General features: G+C 40.8%; 2 protein-coding genes across 4 annotated transcripts; one reads left to right on the top strand and one right to left on the bottom strand.

Annotated features, from left to right (window-relative positions):
* Nucleotides 1-219: 219 nt before the first annotated feature.
* LOC110837362 (uncharacterized) lies at nt 220-21362 on the bottom strand. Of its 3 annotated transcripts, none has more exons than XR_015534153.1 (7): nt 21168-21362; nt 16027-16212; nt 6015-6131; nt 5242-5360; nt 4433-4609; nt 2603-3740; nt 220-1192 (listed from the first exon to the last, which is right to left on the bottom strand). XR_015534153.1 is itself a non-coding variant. In XM_022079390.2 (7 exons), the coding sequence occupies exons 1-7, from the start codon at nt 21208-21210 to the stop codon at nt 1156-1158; spliced, it is 825 nt and encodes a 274-aa protein (XP_021935082.1). In that variant the 5' UTR covers nt 21211-21361; the 3' UTR covers nt 220-1155. The 3 variants fall into 3 exon arrangements, 2 of the variants coding, with proteins under 2 accessions (XP_021935082.1, XP_021935083.1); XM_022079390.2 differs by having other exon boundaries at nt 3595-3740; nt 21168-21361; XM_022079391.2 differs by lacking the exon at nt 16027-16212 and having other exon boundaries at nt 3595-3740.
* LOC110837363 (uncharacterized) lies at nt 6885-15653 on the top strand. Its single transcript, XM_087345090.1, has 2 exons — nt 6885-7626; nt 9155-15653. The coding sequence occupies exons 1-2, from the start codon at nt 7187-7189 to the stop codon at nt 13581-13583; spliced, it is 4869 nt and encodes a 1622-aa protein (XP_087201216.1). The 5' UTR covers nt 6885-7186; the 3' UTR covers nt 13584-15653.
* Nucleotides 21363-22606: the final 1244 nt, after the last annotated feature.

Here is a 22606-nt window from a genome sequence, read left to right as displayed (position 1 = left end):
CTCACCGCCAGGGCCTGATTGAGGTGCACCACACTAATGTGAAATGGGAGGATGGCCTTCACCTGAGCTAGCCTTGGAAGCTCCTCATCCAATCATCCAGAGGACACAGCCTCCGATACAGAAGCAGTGCTCGTCTGATACCACTGTTTGTTTTGTAGTAGCGGTTCTTACAAGATGCTAATCAGTAATCATTTATAAATAAAGTACAATTTAAGAAAATAATCTAATAACAAAAGAGTTTTATTTAATTTTAGTATAGAGAAACATTTAAATGAATTTTGTACATGTGTTGGTTTTTTTATTTCTTGTTTCAGTATATTAATAGTCTCCACCAGTATTTTGATGTGTCAGTGCCACACAGCCTTTGTTACAAAGTTTTGCCAGTACTGAATGCAAGATACCATTTTGATGAAAGCAGTCAATGGTAATTTAGAGGACTGTCAGACTCCAGTTTTACCAGTTAATGGTACAGCCATGCCCAGAGCAGTTCTGTTGCCTCCCTACCCTCTTATCTGCTGGGTATTGGGGGTTGTTTTTCGTGGAGTGCAGTGTCCAGACCACAAAACATGTTAAGAATACTCGGATGCTAACCTCTGTCTAGATATTGAATATTGGTTTCCATTATCTGTTGATGCAGTTCAGATTTGAACTTGGATTTGAAAGTTACATTTCACTGCTTGATTCATCATACTAGATATTTAACAATGCTGTATCAAACTGCAGAGATTATTTAGCATCACATGGGGTGGATGGATGTAAAGTGAAAAGGATTGGGAAGGAGTAGTCGTGGTATATTTCAAGATATTTTTGTCCATCTATGAAGAAACTGAGGAGAGTTATGAAAAATGTTGGGTCTCCCAGATCTTCAGCTGAGATTCAAATTTGATACTTCTTGATTACAATTTAGAAGTGTTACCACTTCAGTAAACCTACTTGGAATAATAACCTAGAACTAAATTTGTTACTTAAGCTTGTTATGTACTGTGATATAAAAATAGTCTACTGTAAGTGACCTATAAGTACATGTTATTTTTCTAGCATGCTTTGCAACATTATTACTATTTATCGTATCTGAATGATGTATCTCTGAACAACAACCCTCAGTGGTGAGTATAGATGAGTGTGCCGAAGGTAGCAGAAACTAAGCCATCAGGCTCACTGCAGACTGTGAAGCCATCGCGTTGAGTTGTGTCTGTGAACATATAAAGTGTTCTTTGCTGTACTTGCATCCTTTTTTGGTGTTTGTGTAGTACAAATACGAATCAATTATATTTTTCTTCTTTATTACGCCGTCTCCTTTACAGGACGTTGGCAACATATTATGAACAGGATCCTTCCATCCTTTTCTCAGACTGGGACCTGTTCATATATGTTCTTGGCAGATGATCCAGAAGTGGTTTGCCATTGGCTTCTTCTGTGTGTGAATGGAGTAATTGTTGGGATGCCACGGAGAAACCGGGGAAGCCCCCGGAGAAAAACTGTGTTGCCTAGACCATAGCTTGCCCAACACAAGTTATAAATTTGGGCACTGCCGGGAATCGAACCCGGGACCCCAGGACCGCTAGACCACTGTGGTGGTCACATTTTTTTTACAAAAGTAATAAACTGTGAAGATATTATACTGCTTAGAGACATGTAAATTATATTTTTGCTTGTGTGATGTTTGTTAAACTATGTTTCATGTAAGAGTTGACAGATTTTAACACTTTAAATCCCACAAATTCTACATTCTGCTCAGAGTGAATTTGTGTTTTTGTGCTGCTTAGAGTAAACAGCCAGTCACAGTGGCAATTAAATTTAACAACTGTCAGTGCTTTACATGTTTGTTTACTCAACGTTCAGCTTGATACTGTTATAAGGTAAATGGTAGGATGTCAGTGTTTGAATTCTGGGTTGTGATGCCACGTGAACATCATCATCAAGTGCAAGTTTCTGATCTATAGGATAGCTGAATTCATCCTTCCATCTCTTCAGTGGTTGACTGCTCTGTCTTTTTCCTTCAGGGTGCTAGTCAGACAGGAATATCAATCCATTTCTTCTGTTGAGATATTTCAGTAATAGTAATGTCCCTTGGTCACTTTATGAGCGCTATGGAGAGTGAGGTTAGTGACAAAGCTGCTGTTTTAAAGCCTCTGACCTTTCTTCTGTATGTACTAGATCCACAAAAAGGGTTGCTCCTGCTTACTTTGCCATCATGGTTAATATAATTATCTCATGTTGCCTCAGTTACTGCTGAAGTCTTTGCAAGTATCCCTGTGTGGGGGATCTTGATATGTACTGAAATGCCGGGTCCTTGGTGCAACTTGGTCGCTGTTACGTGGTGTCCATTCCTATGTCTAGTAAGCACCTGCCAAGATTTATCCAAGTGTAGATGGGCATGTTGCATCAGCATCTGACCTTAGACAAACCTAAGTTTTACCAAACAGTGTTGGTAAAAGGCCGAAAAAAGAATTATTCACGTCTTATTTCAGGGTCTTACCAATGGTTGTTGGTAAATGCTAGGATTTATCATAAGCGGGTAGTAAAAAGGTTAGGTTATCAAAAAAGTGTTTGTGCAAATCTAATGGTGTGTTATACAATTCCTAATGTCATAATAGCTCACCTTGTTGCAAAAAGTAAGTCTTGAAACAGCAGTAAAAAAATGTACTTTGGTGATTGAAATGTCTCATATTTTTTTGAAGTAAATACGTCTATATGGAAGGGTCATTCAACAAAAAAAGTTACAAAAGAGGGACAGAAAAATGTGTAAGATCTGTATCAACAAATCGACGACAATGTGTAAATATGGACCGACAACAATGGTCAGCTTGTGTGCATTGTTATGTTACCTAGGAAACGTCATCTGTTTACTCGGCATTGTTGTGTCACATTACTGCCGTCAACAATCCGCTTTCGTAACAAGATGGATGACATTGAAGATAACATTACATTACATTACTTTACTTTACATTAAATTACATTACATTACATAGACGTAAATATAATTTAAATACAGAGACATATTTACGTCAAATTCTCCGGAACCGTGGTTCCACTGTAACTTTTTTTTTCTATTTATTATTATTTTGACTTCTATCAAACTTTTTTAAAAAATGCAACTTAGATAAGGAATGTGTGTTTCTAAACCTGGAAATGGGGTTTTACCAACAGTGAACGGTAAAACCCCAAAATAAGATGCGAATAGTTTCTTTTTTGTTTTGTTTTGCCTTTTACCAACACTGTTTGGTAAAACCTAGGTTTGTCTGGTAAATCCTAGGTTTCACCAACATTTGGGGTTTTACGGTAACATATTACCAAAAACGGTTCAAAGATACTGCTTCTATATGATAGTTGATATGAAGTAGTCCACTGAGTACTGTCATGCTGTTGGGGAAGAAGACATTGTTTTGAGGAGTCAAAATGGGGGCTTCCACTGTTAATCCTTGTAGTTAAAGTCCAGCAAGTGCTCCTTCGTTCAGGGGTTTAAATACCCTATACTCATACATAAAAGGGAGTCTATCATTGCATCACTGTTCATATATAAGTCCTAAATATATTTGTTGTCTGATGCTTTGGATGTGTGTCAAATAAATGCAATAAATAATTAATAGTTACTTGGAATGATCAGAATTTGAGTTGTTAGCAGTATATTGAGGATTCGGTTCTAATTGGCTTCTGGAGAGGGGCTCTGAACTGTACACAGAAATGGATCCTGACATCCGCTCTACTCTCATCCGTTGTGCAAAGTCCAACAGCTGAATCTGTAACAAACAATTGTGAATCATGTTCATAAACCCATTACAAATCAACATAAATGAGACTGGTTGAGATAAACTTAGAAGATGCTATATGTTAAACCATTAAAAGAAACAACATAAAATGCATGACAGAGATACTTTAGACATGTGTAAGATGGAAAATAAGGATACTGTAATGAAGGATGAAGGTAAAAGTGGAACTGTAAGGGACTAGAAAGGAGGGAAACATGGAAGAAGCCTACTGGAAGCAACAGTGATAAAGCATCTTGTTTCAGACCACTTAATGGTACCTGGACCTTGTCATGATGGTGGGGCTTGAGTACCTCAGTGATCCCAAGAGCTATGCTGGCGGTAGCACAGCTACTGGTAGGGCCTCCCTAGCCAGATTGGTTGAGGGGGAGAGGTCAGACTAAGACAGGTACCCTGGTCCTCCAGGTTGGGGGTTGGTCGCAAGGCTAACAACCTTGCACCGTAAAAAGGAAGATGTTTTGAAACCTCGATCAAAGCCTCGGATAGAATGGACCTAACAGAGGACCGAAAGGAAGAGGAGAATTGAGGAGGCCATGGACCGATTACGGACCGGAGAGCCATAGAAGAATAATGAACAAGAAGTGGACCAGACAAGGAGTGTCTTGAATAAATTTATGGTGCTCCAAAGATACATTAACCATACAGTCAGTCATATGCTAGTGTACCTGGTGCTCCTTTGAAGTAATGCCTCTGCACTCTGCAAGTACAAGGTACGTGAAGGGTGAGAGACTGGGCGGAGCTTCTCTGTGATAGAAACTTATCCTGGTGAGACCCAGCTTGTCAGGAAGGTTCATGTAAATGTGACGTGCCCCTGTCCAGTCCTTCCAAGTATCCAGCATTACCTGTGCATAATATTAGTTGGAGGAGAAATGACTAACACTGTTATTGATGGATCAAGAAATATCCAGGAAATTACTATGAAATTTAACCTATATTGTGTGGATGTAGGGATTTATATCCCCGTACTAAGAGGCTGCTGGCCGGTCTTTTGCTTCGGTATGGTACCGCAATACACAGCCAGCTGGTCCGTGCATGATCCGCGTCTCTTGGATGATAACGGTTAAACGGACCATAATGAGTATTGATCTAACATGAAATTTTAATAGTGATTGGGAAAAAGGAACTGAAAATATTGAAGTATATGGAAAACAAATTATATGATACACAGCGTTTTGACTGATATTACAGGTTTGTAAATCACCAGGTGATATGACATGTGAAGTCATCAACATCGCACAATGAAAATGGTGTGAGACGTGCAGGAAGTTGCACACTTATATTGTCACTAGATGGTAGAGAAAGTACCAGGACTTCATACTAATAAAAGTGGCAGCTCAGAGCACAATGAGTGTATGCCATGTAACGGGTATCTGTTTTTTACAGCGAGACACCTTTACGGAATTGATGAAGTTTGACTTCAGTAGAGTACATAAACGTATTTTGTTACATTGAAATAATATCAGTTTAATACTACCTGACTGAAATTCCTCTCCAGAGTTTTGAAGCTTAAGAGCATGTAGGCAACATGATTGTGTTGAGATGACGAAAGTAACTCTGTCTCTGGAATAATGCTTCTCACCTCACGATATAATCCTGTAGAAACAGGCCACAGTTAAATATATGAATAATACTCTTAATATATTTTAAATCCGTATTTTAGATATCAAAATATTTTCAAAAGTATTTCATCAGGTAGCTGTTAAACAATGTGTGTTTGATAGGGGTTTTATTAAATTAATTATTGAAAAGTATCAACTCTTCAATGTCCATTGGCTACTATATTTACCAACTGCTTTAACAGCCAGTAACTCAGGATTTTGTAATTATGGGTTTCATATGATCTCAGTTTAAGTTGCGATTATTTCCCTACACTACGATCAGCCTGAGACTTGAAAAACCATGGAATTTCGGTTTCTATAAAAAGCAGAGAATTACCAGGCTCAAATCTGAACCAGACACAACAGAATAAAAAGCAGGCGTGCTGACCGATTGATCATGACATTTGGTAACAGAGTTGTCAAACTGCAGATTTGCTTGCTCCATTTTCCATCATGAATAAGTAAATGCTGGAATTCATTCTTTTACTACAAAGATGTCAGATCCATGCAGCGGCATGCAATGTTTCAAATCTCATTATTTCATTCCAGGCACAATAATACAGAAAAATTTCGTTTTAAAATTTGTTGAATGCCACTCATATTTTAGCACCAGTACAATGCTACTATAAATGCAATGCTTGTGCTGTACCTTGATGCAAAATAAATTCACTCCCCAGCATGTGTTCATCAAGAAACTGCCCTTTCTGCATTTGATGATGTAATGTCTCATAATAGTTTTCTGTGAAGTGGACCACTGGAAACAGTACTGCAAAAACACAATACAATATCTTATATTAACTAGCTAGTTCTGCAGAAGATTAAACATTTTGCAATGATGAAGTGTATAAATTATACAGCTAGTATTGTTTTATGTATTCTAGAATATTATAACCAGATATGTCTGTTTTCTACAAATTACAGTATTTTTTGGTTATGCTATTTCATAATTGTATCATTTTTAGTTTACCATATCTTATTTTCCTGTTAACAGAATTATTTGAGCTTAAATTTAAATAAGTTCGTAAATTAATTTCGTAGTGTTTTGACAATCGGGTAATAAGAAGTACAACACGGTTAACTTTAAACCGTGAACAATCAACCCATCTTACGAAATTATAATTTTTAGTTTCATCATCATCCATGGCTTAGGTCCGTCTTCGGGCCATAACCTCCCCACTTAGGAGGTTTCTGGGTCTTTGAAACGTGCATTTATGCGTAGTGAGTGACAAGACTACTGACTAGAATTTCTACTCAATCCTGATTTGACTGCCAGAGCCATCTAGTAGTGAATCAGGAGATACTTGGGTGAGAGACGGCCGCTGAATTTTGCTTACGAAAAATCTCGTAACATGCTCGTAAGGTTCTTTTACATGCCGTAAATCTACTACATGGGACCGTCGGCTTTACTTCCCCTTCGAAGGAAGTTGTGTGTTTGATTTCAATTTCAATTTTTAGTTTACCATTTATTATTTCCTTGTTAACATTTTTGAGGGAAATTTAAATTTTGTTCGTTTGGGTAGTGTTTTTACGGTCGACAGCAAGATGTACATCTTTGACAACTTTAAACTGACAACAATTAACGAAAATTTGTACGTAGTTATGTTTTGTGCCAGCAACAATAAATTTCATGTCAACAACAGAAATACAGCCCAAACTATTTTATCTCAGAAGTCAACAACTGTTTTAGTTGAAACCATGGTAACTGTCAACTGGAAGTCTGTGTATGTATAAATTAGCGACAACAGAGTATAATTAACATAGGTGAGCGAACGTTTCTCGTGTTTAGTGATCAATTTGAGCAAAAGAGAACAAGAGATCAGGATGGACAGAAGAGGCGTAGCTCCACCTACCAATATGTCGGGAAACCGTACATTCTATCCACAGCCTCGGGCTAACGACCTAGCATTTACGAACGTTATACAAGTTATTCAAGCCACTGGAGGCAATCTTGGATTATTTATTGCCAAGTATGATCCAGCCAAAACAGCAACACGTTTCAGAAACTCTTATGATCAGGACGAAATTCCACGTCAGGGAAAATCTGAGAATTTGCCGCGGAGAAGAGGTAGTGTTGTCGATGGAATATCAAATTACAGTCGATTTAAGCCTGGTGCCAGCAGCTCACGATATCAGCCTGTTCCTCAAGACCAGAGACACAAATCTAAGGACATGAGTCCGCCTGTCAGGAAAAATGATTTTCCTAAGAGACGCCGTTTATCAGGTTATGACGCGAATGAGTGTAGAGATAACGTCACACCGAGGTAAGTTCATTTTGTAGAATTTGAGGTTTTCACGGCGGTGAGTATGAAGATTCTGTCTTCTGGGTTGTTCCGCCGTCTAGTCTGGTAGATGTCCACCAATGTTTCAGAGGTCCACTGAGGCTGATCTTAAATCATACGACCTAATAAATTTAAAGTACAGTACACTCCCGATTATTCAGGTTGGTTGGGAAATATATGTTCCCAGATAATCGAAATCATGGATAATACATCAAAATTAAATAAAAACATGAAAATGTAACATACATACAGACATGCAATGTTTAAATTGTTAAAGACTTGCTAATAACAAAGGTTTTTACATAAAATTTAATACTGCACAAACTGTACTATAATGTGCCAATAATTTTTAATATATCCCAATGGATAATAACAACTTGAGGAATTTGATGTGGATGTTATGTGCCCTATTTATTATACGGACACTTACATTTATGCATTTAAATATCGTACGAACTGTTATTAAAATATCGGATGAGGAAAGTCGTGGGATGAGCACAGGAACGTGAGTAGTGGGAATTAAGTTTGTTACAATGGCGATAGCTGTTTACTGTTTATCATGGTTACTATGGAAACCGTCGTTTATAGTGATTTGAGCGGCAATCGTCCAAAATTTCCTATATGTTAAAACTGCTTTTGACGTAAATACGTCTATAAGGAAGGGTCATTCGGCAAAAAACTGGAACGAAAAAGTGTAACCTGGTTACCAAGGGAACGTCGTGTTTACTCAGCATTGTTGTTACCTAGAAAACGTCAATTCTTTATTCAAAATTATTGTTACCTAGGAAACGTAATCTGTTTACTCGGCATTATTGTTACCTAGGAAACGTCATTTGTTTACTTAGCATTGTTATTACCTATAAAACATTACATTACCTTATATTACCTTACCTTACCTTACATTACATTACATTACTTTACATTACATTCAGCTACCACAGACCCATTTTAAGCGTAACTAATTGAAGTTGAATAATCAATGTCTTAATCAAACTTATCTCAATTGTAAAGCATGTATAAAGGAAGTATTTAGAATAATGCCAATATATAAACTTCCTTTCTGTATAGACGTATTTACGTCAAATTCTCCGGAACCGTGGTTCCACTATCACTTTTTTGTTGGGACAAGTTAAATTCGAACAGGCCAGGACACGTTAGTTTTGGCTGTGTTAGGTTAAGTGCGGTTTGTTCGGTTAAGACATGCTAGGTTAGGTTAAGTTAGGTTATGTAATATGCTGATGTAATACCTCTAAATGCACTCTGCAAAGAACGCATGAGGGTATTATTTCAGAGTTTCTTGTTTTTCTTTCTTTTTAAACGTTATAATTTTTACAGCACAGTTACAAAATTTATTTTTAATATCAGTTTAAACCAGATATAGCACAGGTAGTCCGCAACCAAAGTTCACCAACCGTAGGATGTTCGGAATTGTGCTGTAATGTATCAAAATATGCGTCTGTAACACGTCATAGATGCGAATTAAAAAAAGGGTATTTATTCTTTTGGACAGGAGCCCGACTCTGGTAGAAGACAGAGATTCGGAATGGCAGACGAGAGCTAATACGATTTTCACCAGCACCGGCGAGGAAATCGATAAAGACTTCTATGAAAGTCTACCTGATAGGGTTGACATCTCTGAGGTTGACATACGAGGCCAGCGACCTCTAGTACGTCCTTACCAAGTAACCCCACAGAATGAATTTGCGTCCGCATCTGGAGATACGAGTCCCTTGTTCACGATGCCAAATGCGCACGAAGTCAAGCATGATGCCGAAAGCAGTAATAACACCCCGTATTATGCGTTCTTAAAAGAATTAATTGATGGCGATGATACAAACGAAGAGACCGGCAGTAGCAGGAATGAAATATATTCCGGAACTCGTTACCGTGAAGATGAAGCTGATCGGGTTGACATCTCTGCGGCTGACATACGAGGCCGGCGACCTCTAGTACGTCCTTACCAAGTAACCCCACAGAAAGAATTTGCGTCCGCATCGAGTCCCTGGTTCACGAAACCAAATGCGCACGAAAGTTCGCGTGATGCCGAATTGCAGACGAGAGCTAATGCGATTTTCACCAGCACCCGCGAGGAAATCGATAAAGACGTCTATGAAAGTCTACCTGATAGGATTGACATCTCTGAGATTGGCATACAAGGCCGGCGACCTCTAGTACGTCCTTACCAAGTAACCCCACAGAATGAATTTGCGTCCGCATCTGGAGATACGAGTCCCTGGTTCAGGAAGCCAAATGCGCACGAAGTCAAGCATGATGCCGAAAGCAGTGAAAACATCCCATATTATTCGTTCTTTAAAGAATCAGTTAACGGTGATACAAGTGAAGAGACCCGCAGTAGCAGGAATGCCATATCTTCCGGAACTCGTCACCGTGAAGGTGAAGCTGATCGGGTTGACATCTCTGCGGCTGACATACGAGGCCGGCGACCTCTAGTACGTCCTTACCAAGTAACCCCACAGAAAGAATTTGCGTCCCCATCGAGTCCCTGGTTCACGAAACCAAATGCGCACGAAAGTTCGCGTGATGCCGAATTGCAGACGAGAGCTAATACGATTTTCACCAGCACCCGCGAGGAAATCGATAAAGATGTCTATGAAAGTCTACCTGATAGGATTGACATCTCTGAGATTGGCATACAAGGCCGGCGACCTCTAGTACGTCCTTACCAAGTAACCCCACAGAATGAATTTGCGTCCGCATCTGGAGATACGAGTCCCTGGTTCAGGAAGCCAAATGCGCACGAAGTCAAGCATGATGCCGAAAGCAGTAAAAACATCCCATATTATTCGTTCTTTAAAGAATCAGTTAACGGTGATACAAGTGAAGAGACCCGCAGTAGCAGGAATGCCATATCTTCCGGAACTCGTCACCGTGAAGGTGAAGCTGATCGGGTTGACATCTCTGCGGCTGACATACGAGGCCGGCGACCTCTAGTACGTCCTTACCAAGTAACCCCACAGAAAGAATTTGCGTCCCCATCGAGTCCCTGGTTCACGAAACCAAATGCGCACGAAAGTTCGCGTGATGCCGAATTGCAGACGAGAGCTAATACGATTTTCACCAGCACCCGCGAGGAAATCGATAAAGACGTCTATGAAAGTCTACCTGATAGGGTTGACATCTCTGAGGTTGACATACGAGGCCAGCGACCTCTAGTACGTCCTTACCAAGTAACCCCACAGAATGAATTTGCGTCCGCATCTGGAGATACGAGTCCCTGGTTCAGGAAGCCAAATGCGCACGAAGTCAAGCATGATGCCGAAAGCAGTAAAAACATCACATATTATTCGTTCTTAAAAGAATCAGTTAACGGTGATACAAGTGAAGAGACCCGCAGTAGCAGGAATGATATATCTTCCGGAACTCGTCACCGTGAAGGTGAAGCTGATCGGGTTGACATCTCTGCGGCTGACATACGAGGCCGGCGACCTCTAGTACGTCCTTACCAAGTAACCCCACAGAAAGAATTTGCGTCCCCATCGAGTCCCTGGTTCACGAAACCAAATGCGCACGAAAGTTCGCGTGATGCCGAATTGCAGACGAGAGCTAATACGATTTTCACCAGCACCCGCGAGGAAATCGATAAAGACGTCTATGAAAGTCTACCTGATAGGATTGATATCTCTGAGATTGGCACACAAGGCCGGCGACCTCTAGTACGTCCTTACCAAGTAACCCCACAGAATGAATTTGCGTCCGCATCTGGAGATACGAGTCCCTGGTTCAGGAAGCCAAATGCGCACGAAGTCAAGCATGATGCCGAAAGCAGTAAAAACATCACATATTATTCGTTCTTAAAAGAATCAGTTAACGGTGATACAAGTGAAGAGACCCGCAGTAGCAGGAATGATATATCTTCCGGAACTCGTCACCGTGAAGGTGAAGCTGATCGGGTTGACATCTCTGCGGCTGACATACGAGGCCGGCGACCTCTAGTACGTCCTTACCAAGTAACCCCACAGAAAGAATTTGCGTCCGCATCGAGTCCCTGGTTCACGAAACCAAATGCGCACGAAGTCAAGCATGATGCCGAAAGCAGTACTAACATCCCGTATTATTCGTTCTTAAGAGAATTAATTGATGACGATGATACAAAAGAAGAGACCGGCAGTAGCAGGAATGAAATATCTTCCGGAACTCGTCACCGTGAAGGTGAAGCTGATCCGGTTGACATCTCTGCGGGTGACATACGAGGCCAGCGACCTCTAGTACGTCCTTACCAAGAAACCCCACAGAATGAATTTGCGTCCACATCTGGAGATACGAGTCCCTTGTTCACGAAGCCAAATGCGCACGAAGTCAAGCATGATGCCGAAAGCAGTACTAACATCCCGTATTATTCGTTCTTAAGAGAATTAATTGATGACGATGATACAAAAGAAGAGACCGGCAGTAGCAGGAATGAAATATCTTCCGGAACTCGTCACCGTGAAGGTGAAGCTGATCGGGTTGACATCTCTGCGGGTGACATACGAGGCCAGCGACCTCTAGTACGTCCTTACCAAATAACCCCACAGAATGAATTTGCGTCCACATCTGCAGATAGGGATCACTCGGTAACGATGCGAAATGCGCACGAAAGTTCGCGTGATGCCGAATGGCAGACGAGCGCAACTGATGCGACTTTCAAAAGCACCCGCGAGGAAACCGATAAAGACGCCTATGAAAGTGCACCTGATCGGGTTGACATCTCTGCGGCTGACAGACGAGGCCGGCGACCTCTAGTACGTCCTTACCAAATAACCCCACAGAATGAATTTGCGTCCACATCTGGAGATAGGGATCACTCGGTAACGATGCGAAATGCGCACGAAAGTTCGCGTGATGCCGAATGGCAGACGAGCGCAACTAATACGACTTTCCAAAGCACCCGCGAGGAAACCGATAAAGACGTCTATGAAAGTGCACCTGATTGGGTTGACATCTCTGCGGCTAACATACGAGGTCGGCGACCTCGAGTACGTAATTACCGAGTAATCCCACAGAATGAATTTGCGTCCACATCTGGAGATAGGGGTCACTCGGTAACGATGCCACATGCGCACGAAAGTTCGCGTGATGCCGAATGGCAGACGAGCGCAACTAATACGACTTTCAAAAGCAAACGCGATGAAACCGATAAAGACGTCTATGAAAGTGCACCTGATTGGGTTGACATTTCTGCGGCTGACATACGAGGCCGGCGACCTCGAGTACGTAATTACCGAGTAATCCCACAGAATGAATTTGCGTCCACATCTGGAGATAGGGGTCACTCGGTAACGATGCCAAATGCGCACGAAAGTTCGCGTGATGCCGAATGGCAGACAAGCGCAGCTAATGCGACTTTCAAAAGCAAACGCGATGAAACCGATAAAGACGTCTATGAAAGTACACCTGATTGGGTTGACATTTCTGCGGCTGACATACGAGGCCGGCGACCTCGAGTACGTAATTACCGAGTAACCCCACAGAATGAATTTGCGTCCACATCTGGAGATAGGGGTCACTCGGTAACGATGCCAAATGCGCACGAAAGTTCGCGTGATGCCGAATGGCAGACAAGCGCAGCTAATGCGACTTTCAAAAGCAAACGCGATGAAACCGATAAAGACGTCTATGAAAGTGCACCTGATTGGGTTGACATTTCTGCGGCTGACATACGAGGCCGGCGACCTCGAGTACGTAATTACCGAGTAATCCCACAGAATGAATTTGCGTCCACATCTGGAGATAGGGGTCACTCGGTAATGATGCCACGTGCGCACGAAAGTTCGCGTGATGCCGAATGGCAGACGAGCGCAGCTAATGCGACTTTCAAAAGCACCCGCGATGAAACCGATAAAGACGTCTTTGAAAGTGCACCTGATTGGGTTGACATCTCTATGGCTGACATACGAGGCCGGCAACCTCTGGTACGTAATTACCGAGTAATCCCATAGAATGAATTTGCGTCCACATCTGGAGATAGGGGTCACTCGGTAACGATGCCAAATGCGCACGAAAGTACGCGTGATGCCGAAAGCAGTACTAACATCCCGTATTATTCGTTCTTAAAAGAATCAGTTAACGGTGATACAAACGAAGAGACCCGCAGTAGCAGGAATGCCATATCTTCCGGAACTCTTCACCGTTCAACCAGAAGAGTGAATTCTAGAGTCACTGGCCCAAGTGAAGGCGCAAAGAGGGTGTACACAAGAAAATCAGCTGTTAACGGAAAGAAATTACGCTAGGACTTGGTAGTCCAAGCGGGTGTGGATGCAACCGTATCAGGAGAAAGTGATCAACAGGTGACGATGCCAAATACGCATGATGCCGAAAGCAGTACTAACACCCCGTATTATTCGTTCTTAAGAGAATCCATTGATGATAGCGATACAAACGAAGAGACCGACAGTAGGAGGAATGTCCCATAGTCGGGATCTGCCGACCGTTCAACCGGAACCGCATATCCAAAGGATCATAGAGACACTGACCAAGAAAAGGCCTAAGGAGGGTGGACAGAAGAAAGTCAGTTGTTTTAGGACAAAAATTGTGCGAACAACTGTTAAGCACCATAATAGATAATTTGAAAATTTGGGGGATTTGGTCCCTTGAGGGACTGAGTTAATTGTAGAGGGCAAGATTTTATTCCCGCTGTTGGAGGTGTGCGAAAGTTTCAGCAAATTTGAAGGTGTTCGTGTGACTGGTGAATGACGAGACCCGAGTACTCGGTTGTGGAAGATACTCAAGAAGTTATATTTTACATGCTCAAAGCGTTGAGTACATAGATGGCTACCTTTTGGACTGTAGCGCCTTGTGGTGTGGTAGACGTTAATAAAGTTTGAGAGGTCCTTGTGCCTCCATCTTCAGGGCGAGGAGTAAGAACCGCGCGTCTTTGGTTTTCAGACAAAGAACCAGTCAATGAAGGCAAAACTTTGGCCGGACCAGTGGGGCGTAGGGTAGTGGACGGGCAGTGGCCCGGGAGGTAACGAGAGAGGGGAAGGTCGTGCCTCATTCTGGCCAGTCGGACACTCCCCAACCTTGCTCGATCCGGACCCCCATTGATCCGTCCAAGGTTTTACCCTGACTGACTGGTTCTTTATTTGAAAATCGTAGACGATCGCGGGTTACTCCTGACTCTGATGATGGAGGCAGCAAGGACCTCTGAAATGTCGGTAAGTTTCTAGCAGACTACAAAGCGCTACAGCCCAGAAGGCAGCAAGCCATCTTCAGACTCACTGTCGTGAACACTTCAAATCCAACGTGTTTCAGTATTTACAGGGTTATTCATAATTCCCTAATACATTACAAAAAATCGCTAGCCTTGAATGGTACAATGGATGTTAACATAGGACTTGCCGATAGAAAGATAAACTCGCTACGTTTATTTTACACACCTCATAAATGCTCTATGTGTCCTCCCTTGTTACGCGGCAGACGTCAAGCCGATAATCCATTTCCGCCCGTACCCGCTGCAGCATGTCACGATCGATTTGTGAGATGGCAGCTATGAGTCGTCTTCGCAGCTCAGCCAGATCCCGTGGCAGAGATGGTACAAAGACCTGGTCCTTAACGTACCCCCATAAGAAAAAAATCACATGGCGTCAAGTCTTGTGATCGGAGTAGCCAACGAAGCAGTGCATGGTCATTGGCAACGTTGTGGCAAATGCTGATTGAGGTATGAATAACCCTGTAGTTTTATCATTGTTTTTGGACATCGGGGAGGAGGTCCTTAGTTCAAAGGCACAGAAGCAGGGATCTAAAGCCAACGATGGCCACACTGATTCGAAACATGTCGTTCAAGTGAACAGTAAACACAGTGTGCAAAAAGCAACGTGAAGATAAACCAAGAATCCAGCGTAACACACCGAATGCTACACAACAGAAGTATTCATTCAACAATAAAATATCTAATTCTAGGTCTTTATATTTATAAAACAGAATGTACAATAAAGGCTGTTAATTTGTGAAGAAATTTAACTGTAATTTAATGGTTGTTGTAAGGATAAATATAAAGACATTAAATGATATTGTCGTCGAATTCGACTTTATTTGTAGGTAAAACTTCAACGATTTTTTCGCTTGTTATGAGGAGCTGACGAGTAGCTGTGTTGAACCCTGTTTGTTGTAAAAATGAATGTATCCACGAACAAAAATATCGGCCACGAGACATCACAGTGGTGGGAAGTGGCTGCGGTGGTCAAAACCATATTGTCCTGCACCACAACACGTATGAAATCCACAAATAAAAAATTCGAAATGAAGAGTCATTGATTGTTGAAGTTCGTATTACATGGAGTTACATGGACTTCAAACAATTAATGAAGAAATTTCTGTGAAACAAGTTATTTAAAACTAATGGTGACTTTTTGGTATAAACAGACAACAATCTAATCACCTTACCACATTTTTCATTGGAGCTGAGCAACAGGCCATCCCTGAAATATATGTTGTTTGCAAGAATCTTGCGAAGGTAATGATGGTCACTGCCGCGATGCGTCGGAACGATGAATGAGAAGAGTGCAAGTTGACCGGTCTCTTCGGCGGTGCCGGTACTGCTCGTGCTGCTTCCCGTATCTCCGCAGCTACCTATGAACGGGAAAATATTTCTGAACGGAATTGTTTTTTTTTCTAGTTTCTCTGCTGCCCCGGTTGCGAAACGTCGGATGAATTTGAATTAAAAATTGAGAATGGCGTATAAGGAAGCTGTCGTGGCATGTTTTAAGTTATATTCCGAGCTCGTTCTTGGAGTTACTAAGGAAGATTGAGAATTTACTAATATCTATGCACACAAAATAAAGATGTGTATGAGGGGGAGACCAGTACACGTAGCCCTACATTTGTTAACTTTAAGTCGATTAAAGGAACGCATGTGTTGTTCTGGGTTGTAAAACCTAGTGGGCTTGCAGTTAATTAACATCGTTTCGGATTAATATATTGTCTCCATCTTCAGGGGCACCACGCTGCGTTACAAGCCAGAAGTCAAACAACGACATCTTCACTGTCGTGAGATCTTCAGATCTTAAACGTTTATTACTGTGTTCACAACAGCCGGCGAGTTGCCTTAATTTTGAGTCAGATTTTTTAAGATCCATTTTAATACGAGGCACCCGTTTGATCTTTTCCCGCAGGTTTCCTTGCCATAATTTTATATGTACTTCTCGTTTCTCCAGGCTTCCTGTATTTTCCTACTGGGTCACCCTGAGTGATTTATCACTTGGTGTAATGTGAAAATTACGAAGGTACCTGAAGGTTTGTTGCATCCTGCAAACCTGGGCTCACAAAATTCCCGTTACAGCAAATCATCTTTCTCGGAATGCGTCTACCAATTTTAATAGAGATTCATTTGCGTTGTAGTGTATTCTGTTAAGCGGGGCCCTTTGAATTTACTGCACCGTGCGTCCTTTAGTTTTGAAGGGTAACTGCAAACATATTTCTTTTATAAATTTCAAATGTTTAATTTTTTTTTTACCCACACTGGAAATTGCAATATTTAAAATTTGTGCTTAAACATCTATTTTAACCTAAGATTCCCTAATCGAATGTAACCACACTTAACCTAACGAACCTGACTTAAACTAACATAACAGAAACTAACGTATCCTGACCTGTTCTAACCTAACCTGTCCCAACAAAATGCAGTCTTAACTTATAAATCAATGTATAAATAGAGGTATCAGCTAAAAGGAAGTAAGTAAAATTACTGATGAATGCTTAGCAATTTCTCCCTTTAAATGGAATATCTGGCGAATCTCCAGAATTTCTTCACAGTAATAATAAGAGGTACTGAGTGAAAATTCGGATAAGTTAAGAAAGGAAATATCGCCTCCTGAACACTCCTTTGTCAGTCATAAACTGGCGATGTTCAATTTGCTTTTACAGTCTGTCCAACTTACGTAATTATCCTCTAGTACGAATTGTACTTACACACATTGTTGTCTTTATAAGTCGCAGATTTAGTAGATGCACGCAAAGTAAGCATGCAAAATATTTGACCTTGGTTCGCATTTACGGACGTCCTTGCTATTACGTCATTTATTGTGTCAGAGAATAGGTGTGTTGGCTGTTAACAAGAAACGCTGTTTGAATTTGTAATGACTAGATGTTTCCATCGGTATCAGAAGCTGAAATAAGTCGTTACAAATCTAGACATGTTTATTATGCGTTGTTTTACGAATTGATGTAGTGAACATCTAAAAGTGATGTTACTCCGTGTGTTTTTCTAAAAACTAATTTTAACGTCAGTCATTCTCATTTTTAGTGAGTAGAAGATTAGATACTCCAAGCGAGATATATTATTTATTTACTTAAAAATATCTGATGGAATACAAGGGAGATTATTATAATTTAAACTTTCGTACTTTATCAATCAGTATTCATTATCAATGTCCACTGTCTGTCTAAATTATATTTCTAATCAGACTTCCCTAATACGAAGCAGGTGTACCAACTTCTTGGACCATAAATGCGGTGAGTGAGGCATAGATTGAAGGATAATATTAAACTGGAACTTAAATAAATAGAATTTGAGGATGTTGGCAGAATAGGGTCCCTTGGCGGGCTTTTGTGAAGACGACAATGAACTTTCGGGTTCCATAATCTGCGGAGTTGAGCAGGTATGAATTTCTGAAGGACGATACATTCACATGTTATGAATATAAAGTTGTCCCTGGGCCATGAAGACGTACAGGGAGTCTGGAGGTATAGCTCCACGCGTTCTTAACCTGGTAATTGGTTGGGGATGGCTATTAAGTTTCACGCCCCGGACATTTCACATCACGGAAAAGATTTCCCATCTGGTACCCTCTGAGTTTGGGAAGGGGGGCCTCCAGTCCCTGCTACATGAAGCCTGACATTTAATTCCTTTTCCAACTTATATCTTAATTGCATCGTGCTTGTGTTCCTCAATATAATAATTTTATTTTCCGTCTTTACACAAGCTTATAGATTGTTAAAATCACATAAAATTATAACATTTCAACATTTTTGATATTGTTACATTTTTTCCAAACTGGGTTTCGCTTACGAACTAATATTTAGCTCTGACGACAATGGTTATCGCATAATCGTTCCGGAAATAATTCATACCGATGTTTCACGCGTCCGTTTGGTTATTCCTTGAAACACAGTTGTCTTTTGTTTCTAGATAATCAGTTTCGTGTACAATTACATTTAAATTTTTTTTACAATCACACAGTTGTTCCTAGGAAAGAAAATCTGTAACCGACACTTTCACAAATAGAAATGTTTCCTCATTCAGACATCCAGATGTTTGCACTTTATTTAGATGACCATCAATAAATAACATGCATCGCCTATTCAGTGTTAGACGTTCTTTTTCCATATGAAAATCAATGACGGATTAGTTTAATCAGCACAGTATTTTGAAAACAGTAATTTGTTTTAATTTTAATTTAATTGTGTATGAATTCTAAATTTTTCTTGCTGTGTATAGAAACAAAATGAGAAGAAAAATATTCTTTTATTTCACTGCAATTATCACTGACGTCTCAGCCCATTGCATGATTCATCGAGCACTTCAAATCAATTATGTTAATGAAAATGGCGTTACGGATGAACCCACAATTATCGTTCCCTTTAATTAAATTACCACTAACACAATAATTTGACGTAAGTAAGAAGCTGATTAATTTGATTTGAATCATCAGATAGAATTTCCAACTTATTATAGAGTTCTCATAATTAACGAGAAGTAGACAAGTAATTGCTTAATAGGCAACGGAGTTGCACCTATGCAAATTTATAAACTAGAATGAGCTCTTTTACATTTACAATTAATTGTTTTCTCTAAGATGGGAATTTTGTTAACCAGTAAATGAAAGAAGTATCCATTCACAGTGATCGAACTAGCATTTCCTCGCTCTGGAATCCTAACCAGGGCATCGTTGTATTACTGACTGCAATTTTATGTGAATTTCTCATCTCTCTGGTGCGAATATCTACATGTCCCGCCCCCACGTCATCTTTTGTATTTTGATTATCCTAATAATATTTCATGAAGATTATATATTGTGAAGAACCTCGAGAAAAACATTTAAAAATGCGATTTTGAAGATGATTTAACAACAACTCAGCTTTATGTGTCGGAGAAACTTCGACAGACGTCCTGCAAGTATTAATGTAAGCCCCAGTTCTTGTAACTACTGCCCTGAAGAAGTTAGTCCAATATGTCGGAAGATTCCTCCAAAGGATTCTAAAATGTGTTACAGTTACACCACGTGAGATAATGGCGTAGATATAAATTGGATGCCATTTGCTGATAAATCCAGATTTTACGCTACAGAAAAGTCGAACGATTGTGTTATACGCTAGCTAACTAACTAACTAACTAACTAAATAACTAGCTGGCTTATAGAACCCGAAGGTTTATCGCCGAATTAACCAAAGCCCTCCATCGGTCCCTGTCATGGGCCAGAAAAATCCAATCGCCTTCAACTCCTATCTCCCATAGATCCCAATTGATATTATTGTGTTGTTCACTACGTGAGAATAATGCTTAGTCCATCCCTCTAGGACTGCTAGGTAAAGCTCCTTGGTCTGTTCTTTTATCCATTCCCCTCAAAGTTCGTCTCTCGTACGATAACAGACTCTCGTTATTATGCAGAAATTTTCAAATCACCTAACACAGCGTTTCTCAACCTATGGTTCGCGTACCACTGGTGGTACGCGAGCCAGAAAATCAAAAGTTAATATTTACATAAATAACAGTTTTCTCTGAACGCATTTGGTCAGTGGTACATTTAATTAGTTAAATTAGAATTAGTGATACGCCAGCGAAAAAGGGTGAGAACCCCTGACCTAACAGATGTTAGTGGCCGTGTTGAATCTTTTTTTATTTCCTTTGTTGAACATAATTAAATTTACAGCGAATTTATTATTGTAGATAGGTTATTTAAAACGGTTTGTTTCACGTTTCAAGGTCAGACTCAACCTGAAAGGCTGAGATTTGTAACATTAGGGTTAGCAACAATCAGCTTAACTCAAGTATAGTATCAGGAAAGTGAATATACCAAAAACTAATTTAAAATTGATTATTATTATGTTGTGGGATGCAGTGTCGCGTAGTCTGGTAGAAATTGGTCTACATTTCAGAGGTACATACTGATATTAACCTCCGAAACGTCGGTAAATTTCTGCCCTAAGATCTAAAAAGACAGTCATCTTTCAGATTAGCCGCCTTGAGAACGTGAAGACTCACCTATTTTAAATTTACCTCCAGTAAGAGGACACTGTTTGACGTAAAACGAATTTTACACTGCTAGATATTTGGGATCTTAGGTTCTCACGTCCACACAGCGTTACAACCCAGGAGACCAAAATCGACCAGAACGTCGTGATTCATGCAGCGTGCTGATAAGGCGGTAAAAATGTTGAGGTTAATGTGATAACAACACGCTGTCGATCAGGTGCGATATTTTTTAACGATGGTACAAAACCCTGGGTTCTGCTTTCAGGCAAAGAGCTGCTTCTAGCGACTCTTGACATTGTAGTTTACCTTCGACACATGCTTTAATTTCACTCACAGTATTCCGATGAACGCGAGGGACCCCTTTGAGCTGTGAACATTTCTGTCAACCACACAGAAACACACGGAAACTTTTCTTACGAAGGCGCGCCGCGAGTACTCCTGTTTGCTTAGCGTCCTCCGCAAGGCAACTGAGTGCTCACTCCAGCCTTTGGTGCGCGCTCTCCTCCTCCCCGTCTCAACGGCGCCCTAGTCCCGCACTCCGGGGGGCTTGCTCAGACAGAAGGGTGCACCCTCAGCCGGCTAGAGCTGTTCGCCTCTCGTGAAGCAGCGCGCGTTTCCTTCGTTGTCCGTTTACCTTGTTGGTGTTCTGGGTTGTGTGGACGAGTAAATAGATACCAACTAAAACCCTGAAGATGGAGGCAGTGTCTTCTCCGAAACGATGTTCTGCTATGTGTTAACTGCCCGTTAAAGCACTGAGCGGGTTAGCTCAAGTTTTCTGATATGTGTGCAGGAGATTTCCGATTTTGGAACTCGGTCGTGGACAACTCGTATTCTGTGCTGTTGGTTTTTCGTGATTTTACCCAGTCTTACCACTCCAGAATATTTTAAACTCAAAACTCAATATTCGTTTGTTGTGACGTATTGAGTCAAAATTGCTTGAAAATTGAAAATCACACTAAAGTCTCGTAAACCCATGCCAGCACATTTTTAGCAAACGCTCCGTCGGATTACATTCTGGTGCCCTGCTCTATAAGGAGGACTTTGGTAATTTATGGTTATTCATTATTTTAGAGATGAAACTTAATTACAGACGGACATCTATCCATTATGAATTAGTTTTGTTTTATTCTTCTTCTCGTAAACGACGAATTAACACGCGCGTTTAATAGATATTTCCAGTCCGCCACTGAATCTGGACGTGACGTGTGTATTAGATAAGTGAATGGGAGGGAAGTGATGCTGAGGGTTTCTGGGTAACAGCAGCCGCTGATAATCGGCTGTGGCTCCTGGCTTATGTCTGTCGAACATTTCCCCTTCCTGCATACACAAATATTCGGGTCTGGAAGTTAGGTTAGAGTTTACACAGACCAGGCCTTGAGGACACATTGAAACGAGACCTCGAATTCTTCAGATTGTGTTCTGGTTTTCTGTGAATAGTATTGTGGATGACTACCAACGTTTCGGAGGAACTTATCACTTCCATCTTCAGAGCCCAGATGATCACAGTCTGAATTGTCTTCGCTGTGAAAACCTGAAATATCATATTCTTCTTCCTTTTACTGCTTTGAGAATCCTTTGCTGGGGACCAGCCCATCACAAGACCTGCACTGTGACAACACAGATGCCAAGAAAACGTCTACAAACCAATCAGGATTCCTCCCGCAACACCATTGTTTCCAGGACTGTTGTTTTATGAGGAAAACCACAGAAAGAAGACGTTTTATTATTTGAAGAAAAACTAACTAGTTCTGAAAATAACAATTTTTGTACAAA

Source organism: Zootermopsis nevadensis, unplaced genomic scaffold (genome assembly GCF_977971745.1).
Source record: "Zootermopsis nevadensis isolate Lab colony 2312 unplaced genomic scaffold, Znev_1.0 Znev_ptg000008l, whole genome shotgun sequence".
NCBI classification, from domain to species: Eukaryota; Metazoa; Arthropoda; class Insecta; order Blattodea; family Termopsidae; genus Zootermopsis; species Zootermopsis nevadensis.
This window is presented reverse-complemented; position numbering and strand designations above follow the sequence as displayed.

What these genes read in the sequence shown, in the direction of transcription:
- LOC110837363 (XM_087345090.1), top strand. Translation starts at nt 7,187, where the DNA reads ATGGACAGAAGAGGCGTAGCTCCACCTACCAATATGTCGGGAAACCGT. An exon ending in AGAGATAACGTCACACCGAG is followed by an intron (nt 7,627 to 9,154) that starts GTAAGTTCATTT and finishes TCTTTTGGACAG; the next exon opens with GAGCCCGACTCTGGTAGAAG.
- LOC110837362 (XM_022079390.2), bottom strand. Translation starts at nt 21,210, where the DNA reads ATGTTCACAGCTCAAAGGGGTCCCTCGCGTTCATCGGAATACT. An exon ending in CAGCTCCAATGAAAAATGTG is followed by an intron (nt 6,132 to 16,026) that starts GTAAGGTGATTA and finishes GTGTTTTTGCAG; the next exon opens with TACTGTTTCCAGTGGTCCAC. An exon ending in TTACTTCAAAGGAGCACCAG is followed by an intron (nt 3,741 to 4,432) that starts GTACACTAGCAT and finishes TGTTTGTTACAG; the next exon opens with ATTCAGCTGTTGGACTTTGC.